Here is an 8,163-nt window from a genome sequence, read left to right as displayed (position 1 = left end):
ACCCCGCCTCTCGCCCGGAACGTTAGCTGGAGAGGTACCAGCAACCCTCCCGACCCCATTAAGGGACAAGGGTGCAAGAAAATGGATGGATGGATGGTTCTTAACTGACAAAACAAGAACATCAGAGATGCTACTTAATACGTTCTTATAATTTGTTAGTGAACAAACAGTTCTATATTTTCTTATTAACCCTATAACTTATTAACCCTCTTAACCCTATAGACCAGAATCTGCAGGGAAAATGGCTGATCCACGAGATGGTCATCAATTAAATTATATCAATGATGTAATTCTTTGTTCCCACAGACCTCCAACAACCAAGTGTCTCCAATGAGGAGGAAGATTCTGCCATCCATCAAGTCTGGAGCCTGGCAAGTAGGTCCAGTCAGGACCAGAAAGAAGCAGAACATCAGTGGACTGAAGAGGAACAGATGGAACCAGAACCTAAATGGATTAAAAAAGAAGAGGAGGAACCAGAACCTACACTGCTCAAACATGAGGAAATAGAATATCCACTAACACATGTAAGAAAAGAGGAACTAGATTCTTTGGTGCTTCAACATGAACAGCAGCCACTAGAACATTTTCCAACTGGACAGGACCAGTTGTTTGTTGCTTTGAATGAGACTTCTACTTTTCAGGAAGATGATATGAGTGAAGAAGAGACAAGAACAGAGCAGCTTTCCCTTCATATCTCTCCAGTGGTTGAGAGCAAAGATCAGGAAGGAAGCAGCTGCTCTGTGTCAGAGAGTCAGTCTGATACTGGCACAAAGCAAAGATCTTTCAAATGTGACATTTGTGGGAGATGTTGCACAAAACAGTGGATGTTGAAAATCCATTACAGAACCCACACTGGTGAGAAACCTTTTTCATGTGAAACATGTGGAAAAGATTTCTCTCAAATGGGCTCTTTAAATGTCCACAAGAAAATTCATACAGGGGAGAAACCTTTTTCATGCCAGATATGTGGAAAGAGTTTCTCTCATGTTAGTAATTTAAATCGTCACAAGACAAGTCATAGAGGTGAGAAGCTTTTTCATGCCGGTCTTGTGAAAAAAAGCTAATATCAAAGTGTAGGAGCTATTTTCCCTCTTTTTCTTTTGGTTAAATCTTATAATTTAAATTGTTTAGTTTATTTTTATTTATTTTCTAGTTGATTTCTAATTAGAATCATTTAATTTGCTGTTTAGAATAAGTTTTTTGATCAGGAATTCACTTAATCAGTTAATTAATTTCAGGTTGGGATGTGGGTATTTCACGGTATAAATAGGTGGGTTTTAGGTAGCTTATTATGCACGTGGGTGATAATAAGGTTTTTTACCAGCCTCTCAGTCACATCGGTTTTTAATCAGAGAACAGGTACAGGAATAGGAGCAGAAGCAGAGGCCTGTAACCTTTTGCCTGAATTGCACAACTGCATTTTGACTTTTTAATCTTTTGTGCTGCGTAAACCAGAATCCACGGTGCATCAGGTGACTATTTGAGTTGGATTCACTTTTGTTTTGATCAACTTCGAGTTTTGAGTTGATTTTTGAATTTAAGTTTTGGGACAAAGTTTTGGTCACTACACAAAGGGATAATTTGATAATTCCCTTGAAAACCCATACAGGTCAGGGGCTGCTTCGAAGCCAAACCTGTGATCCATCCGTCCATTTACTTCCGGTAGTCTGGGGTCGGGTCGCGGGGATAGCAGCTTAGCTTAAGAAGGGAGGCCTAGGCTTCCCTCTCATAAGCCACTTGTTCTACCTCCTCTGGGGAATACAAATGCAACATATAGCCATATTAGATATAGATATTTTAGCTATTAGAATAATTGTTTATCTGCTTTTCATTTTTAAAATATCACAGACTACTTTTTGTCTAGAAATAAAGACTTATGATTAATACAAAGTTGTATTTCAGCTAAAACACATCTGGTTAAATTAGACAAATTATTCAATATCAGGCTTTAAGATTATGTACCGGAGCATTTAAAACCACATCAACAGCAGCAATATAAGGAGAAATGCTGTTAGATTTAAGGAGAACAAAATTAGAAATAAGTTCTTGGTTAAATTTACAAGGCAATAACTTTAATCATCCAACTTGGGAAATTTTAAATCCATGTTTGGAAAAAGAAAAAGAAATGAGGAGTTTTGGATGGATAATTGAAAACAAAATGATTTCAAATGAATAGTTTAGAAATTAGTCAAACACTGACATCAATTATACAACCACCATGATTTCTACCAGAGCAATAGTAGATATGTCACAAATGGAAAAGAAACAAGATAAATGATATACCATAGATAATTATTCAGTGCAATTTTATCTAAACAATTATCAATATATTCAGATCTATACTGACATATCAAAAATAACTGAAAAATAGGAATATCTTTTGTACCATAATTCAATATAAAAATAGAAAAAACAATTACAGATGGATTATCAGTATAAACAGGAGAAATGTTGGCAATATTAGCTTTACAGTGGATAGAAGACATTAAAACCAATAATTTGTTCAGATTCAAGCTCTGTATTTTAAGTTAAAAATATAATTCAGACAGTAGGACGGGCATCTTATTAGAAATATTTCATACATTATTCAGAATACAAAATATAGGTTTGATCGTTATTTTTGTCTGGATTCCAGCACATATTGGAGTAGAAGGAAATGAGAGGGCAGATAAAATGGCAATTCAAAATCCTACTAGTTTTACAGTTAAAACAGGTAAATATAAGGGAAATTGTATAGTTAAACAAAAACTGATGAACGAATGGCAAAAAGGTGGGATGAAGAAAAAACATAGTAGGAGAAAGTAGAAATGGAAAGGAGGAAAGAATGACAAAGTTCAAATTCGAATGCTTTTTAAAATTTGAAAGCATAATACTGGCAAATGTGATCACTGGAAAATATGAAACAATAGAGCATGTTATACTAGAATGTCAAATATGAAAAACAAAGAAGATGTATAAGGAGAGTTTGAAAGTATTAAGAAAAATATTAATTAGATATTTTGAGGAAGAATTTGGGTGGTAAACATATGTCTTCAGTTCAACATCTCAGAGAGTTTATCAGAGAGCGACTAACTGCTGCTGCTCAAGAAATCTTCACAGAAGTTGAAAAAAACCATCATTTGCTACCAGAAATTAAGCTACACAGTCGATTCGGAGCTGCAGAGACAAAGTTCTGATAGGTCTGGATAAAGGTGCTGATGTTTTCACAGCACAGAGATCCGTCAGCGGCCATAGTTGCTGCAGCTCGAGCTGCTGCTGAACGGGAACTGATTTAGCTGGTAGCTCTGGTGCTACAAAGGCTAGCACAAACGTGTTTATGAGTCATTCGTAAATATCTCCCGATGTTAGTACTGGAAATTTGGAATACAACATGTGAATTCTTCATTTATAATCTCATACATGATTGTGTAAATCAATGCAGTGGAGAGTATTATGAAGGAGACGAGGAGACACAGTTGTGTTTTTTTATAGGGACATGGAACAAAGTAATGAAACAAATAAGGGCAATATTGTTTCTTATATTAAGAACTTTCAAATGTGACATTTGTGGGAGATGTTGCACAAAACAGTGGATGTTGAAAACCCATTACAGTACCCACACTGGTGAGAGACCATTATCATGTGAAAAATGTGGAAAATTTTTCTCTCAAATGGGCTCTGTCCACAAGAAAACTCATACAGGTGAAAAACCTTTTTTATGCCAGATATGTGGAAAGAGTTTCTCTCAATGTAGTCATTTAAAAGTGCACAAGAGAATCCATACAGGTGAGAAACCTTTATCTTGTGAATCATTGCAGACAGAGGTTCTCGCGAATTGGTACTTAAAATTGTCACAGGAAAATTCATACAGCTGAGAAGCCTTTTTCATGCCACTCTTGTGAAAAAAGCTTCTATCGAAAGGATAATTTGAACATTCACTTGTAAAGTCATAGATCGGAGGCCTTGCCTTAAAATACCTTGCTGCTGAAATAAATAAACAAAATTTGATTGATTGAAGCCAAACCTGTAGAAAGATTTTCTACAGAGGCCACATGGGTGAGATGGATGTTTCACATGAAATATTGGGTAAAAAGTTTTATTCCTTGCTGGTAAACTGGATTTCCAAATAATAGAAAGACACAAAAACTGAAAATAAGTAATTTAACTCACACAAAGTTATAATAAATATTTGGACATTTCTTGGATTGTTTCCACTTTGCAAAACATTAGACCCTCACCTAATTTTTTAGATACCCATCATTGGATTTTTAAAATTTTTATTGCGGAGTATATCTGAAATTTCCTAAAGAATATTAAAAATATTCAACTGGTTTTGAAGTTGAAATGTTATGGTGCTATGCCACTTGGCATGCTACTAGCTGATACTTGCAAAGCAGCCAAATCCTAAAGCAGCATTCATGTTCTCTTTCTGCTAATTGGCTGTACCCTGGATAGCAGACTAGGAAAATATCTGATGTTATGTTTCTGCCGCTGTGCCAAGATGATTTCTACTCATATTTGTTGTTTGAATTGTTAAAATAGACTTTGTTTTTTTTTTACACCATTTTAGTTTCTCAAGTACTCTCAGGTATTAAAGAATGATGGGATTATAACGAACTAAGACCTTCAGGGTAGTAGTTCTCTGTAAACGTTTATTTTGTTTTAAATCAGTTTAACTTTATGTGAATTTTAAATGGATCAAAGTTTCAGTTTTGAGGTATGACCACCAACTTCTGTTTCCTCCACTTCATTTCCCTCACTGGTCAGGCTGATTGTAATACTTTATCTAAATGCATTGTGGTTTTACTGATCTACTGATTTTTCTTGTTTTAATTAATTAGATTTTAAGTTATTTTTCAGTATTCCACTTCCTTTTATCATATTTCATTAATATGATTTGATCCCCAGTTTATCACTAAATGTCTTTTCTATCCGTAGCTAAATTCCATGTCAGTTGTTGGAGAAAAGGTAGTTTGAATTAATTCCTTCAGAGGTAACTTTCAGGTTTGACTTTTGGTTCCAGCGATACTGGAATTAATTCTGCGATTCAACAAAATAAACTAATTTCATTAGTAAGAAAAACATTTTTTTTCATAGTTAATACTGATGCTAATTTTGATTCCTAAAATTGCTACTCTGCTGATTCTCAGCGATGACTTGATGCCCAACCAACTGCAGAGCCTAATGTGAAAATCAAACAAAACTTTATTCAAATAATAATGTGATCAGTTGAAGGAAATTCTTAAAATGTGGCATTTTTTATTGTTTCGTACAAAATTCCAAGATGGCAAATTCCTTGTATGATCAAATATATTATTGATCAATATCTAGAGAGGCTAAACTTCCCTAAAACAGACAATGACGTAGATCAGGTGTGTCAATCTCCAGTCCTCAATGGCATCTGTCCTGCAACTTTTAGATGTCCATGTGACGTAGATGCTTACTGCACATTTTAACTAGATTGACTCTGTGGACTGATGCTGCCCCCTTGTGGCACGATTTGCTATTAAACCAGCAGTAAGTTTCTGTTTCCAGAAAGCACAAAGTTACGTCATCCAGATGAAAAATGCATGTTACAAAAAAACTGAAGTTTGTCAGGAGTGCCTCATTTGATGCTATAGAAGAGATCTCTGGTTTCACCTTCATTTACAAAGAACACTCCTTACATTTACAAAAGAGAAACATTTCAGTACAGTGAAGTTTGAAAAATCTCTTGAATTTCTGAGATGTATGAGGAGACAATTTTCAAGCTGGAAAAAGTTTACAACTTCTCCCTCTTCTTCATGCTCAAACATGCGTTGAAACTGGGTGGAACCAACATCTGCTGAAGGTGAAAGCTGATTGGCTGCAGCCTCTCTACAATGAGACATGAGTCATATATCAGAGCTTCAACCTGTTTTTGGTTTCAGGAAATGAAACTCACAGTCACTGTGACTGAGAGCAGAAATGGAGCAGAATCAGTTGGACCGAGAAACTTTCTCCTGTTCGATCTGTTTGGATCTACTGAAGGATCCGGTGACGATTCCCTGTGGACACAGCTACTGTATGAGCTGTATTAAAACTTTCTGGGACAAAGGTGAGCAGAAGAAAAGCTACCACTGCCCTCAATGCAGGCACTCATTCACACAAAAGCCTTTTCTACAGAAGAGCACCATCGTAGCAGCTTTAGTAGAGCAGCTGAAGAAGACTGGATTCCAAGCTGCTCCTGCTAATCACTGCTATGCTGGACATGAAGATGTGGCCTGTGATTTCTGCACTGGGAGAAAACTGAAGGCCATCAAGTCCTGTTTAGTTTGTTTGGTCTCTTATTGTGAGAAACACCTTCAGCCTCATTATGATGAGCCTCAGTTAAAGAAGCATAAGCTGGTGGAGCCGTCCAAGAACCTCCAGGAGACCATCTGCTCTCAGCATGGTAAGGTGATTGATATCTTTTGCCATACTGATCAGAAGTGTATCTGTTATCTCTGCTCTGTGGATGAACATAAAGGTCATGAGACAGTGTCAGCTGCAGCAGAAAGGACTGAGAGGCAGAGAGAGCTGGAGGAGAGACGAGGAAACATCCAGCAGAGAATCCAGGACAGAGAGAAAGATGTGAAGCBGCTTHADCAGGAGGTGGAGGCCATCAATCACTCTGCTGATAAAACAGTGGAGGACAGTGAGAAGATCTTCACTGAGCTGATCCGTCTCCTCCAGAAAAGAAGCTCTGATGTGAAGCAGCAGATCAGATCCCAGCAGGAAACTGAAGTGAGTCGAGTCAAAGATGTTCAGGAGAAGCTGGAGCAGGAGATCAGTGAGCTGAAGAGGAAAGACGCTGAGCTGGAGCAGCTCTCACACACAGAGGATCACAACCAGTTTCTCCTCAACTACCCCTCACTGCCAGCACTCAGGGAGTCGACACACTCATCCAGCATCAACATCCGTCCTCTGAGACACTTTGAGGACGTGACAGCAGCTGTGTCAGAGCTCAGAGACAAACTACAGGAYGTCCTGAGAGACTCATGGACAAACATCTCACTGATGGTCACTGAGGTGGATGTTTCACCGTCAGAACCAGAATCAGGACCAGAACCAAAGAGTAGAGTTGAATTCTTGAATTATTTATGTAAAATCACTCTGGATTCAGATACAGCTCACAATAAGCTGATAATATCAGAAGGGAACAGGAAGGTGACTTGGATGGATCAACATCAGCCTTGTTCTAGTCACCCAGAGAGATTCACTGTTTATCATCAGGTTCTGAGTAGAGAGAGTCTGACTGGACGTTGTTACTGGGAGGTGGAGTGGAGAGGGACAGTTTATGTAGCAGTCACATACAAGAATATCAGTAGAGCAGGTCATGGGAATCACTGTAAATTTGGAGGTAATGACAAATCTTGGGCATTAAATTGTTCCCATGATGGTTATAAATTTGGTCACAACAGTGACTGGACCTCCATCTCAGGTCCAGTTTCCTCCAGAGTCGGAGTGTACCTGGACCACAGAGCAGGTGTTCTGTCCTTCTACAGCGTCTCTAAATCCATGACTCTGATCCACAGAGTCCAGACCAGATTCACTGAGCCGCTGCTGGCTGGAGTTTTGGTTGTGGGTTCAGCAGAGTTCTGTATCCCAATAGACAGAATCCACTGAAGCTTCAGCATATTTGATTCAGATTTTAATCCTCCGACATATAATATTTTTATTGTTTGTTTTATATCTAAACTCCTCAGAAACCATTATTCAGACATGTCTAGGTTTTGATTTCTTTAAATATATCACATTCCTGTTCTGATTAATTTGTTCATTTTTCAACACGATTCTCTAAAACGTGTGATCAGCACATGAACATTTGCTGTTTTTAGTTTCTTGATGCTTTTAGCTGCAGACTGTGAATTCAGAAACAAAATTACAGGCTAAAAAAGTTACTTCAATCATGTTCTTGTTTGAACACATTTTGTTGAGTCTTAACACAAACAAGAGAAAAGATATTGTATTTTTGTGGATATAAGCTGATTTTATGTCTGAGTGATGTTTTCATTTTGCTTCACTGCTTTGGTCTGTTGGTGATGGGCTGCTGCCCTCTACAGGAAGATTTTGTTTTTACATGTCATGGAGTTTAAGGATAGTTTATTATTAGTTATGTAAAATTAATCGGTGTTTAATCACCGATTAATCATATATATATATATATATATATATATATATATA

At 37.3% G+C, this 8,163-nt stretch overlaps 2 protein-coding genes across 4 annotated transcripts in view; both read left to right on the top strand.

The window, feature by feature from the left end:
• LOC103479981 (zinc finger protein 568-like) overlaps positions 1-3,669 on the top strand; it is a 100,611-nt gene extending 96,942 nt beyond the window's left edge. For all 3 annotated transcript variants that reach the window (XM_017309940.1, XM_017309939.1, XM_017309938.1), the window contains one exon: positions 307-3,669. In XM_017309940.1, the coding sequence (XP_017165429.1) occupies positions 307-1,064 (758 nt within the window). In that variant the 3' untranslated portion in view covers positions 1,065-3,669. The remainder of the gene's footprint in view (positions 1-306) is intronic.
• Positions 3,670-3,857: 188 nt separating this feature from the next.
• Positions 3,858-8,163, top strand: part of LOC103479979 (tripartite motif-containing protein 16-like) — a 13,837-nt gene continuing 9,531 nt past the window's right edge. The window contains exon 1 of the mRNA XM_017309931.1: positions 3,858-7,008. Within this exon, the coding sequence (XP_017165420.1) occupies positions 5,926-7,008 (1,083 nt within the window). The 5' untranslated portion in view covers positions 3,858-5,925. The remainder of the gene's footprint in view (positions 7,009-8,163) is intronic.

This window comes from Poecilia reticulata, linkage group LG17 (genome assembly GCF_000633615.1).
Source record: "Poecilia reticulata strain Guanapo linkage group LG17, Guppy_female_1.0+MT, whole genome shotgun sequence".
In the NCBI taxonomy this organism is placed as follows: domain Eukaryota; kingdom Metazoa; phylum Chordata; class Actinopteri; order Cyprinodontiformes; family Poeciliidae; genus Poecilia; species Poecilia reticulata.
The sequence above is the reverse complement of the archived record's forward strand: the minus strand, read 5'-3'. Positions and strand labels throughout refer to the sequence as shown.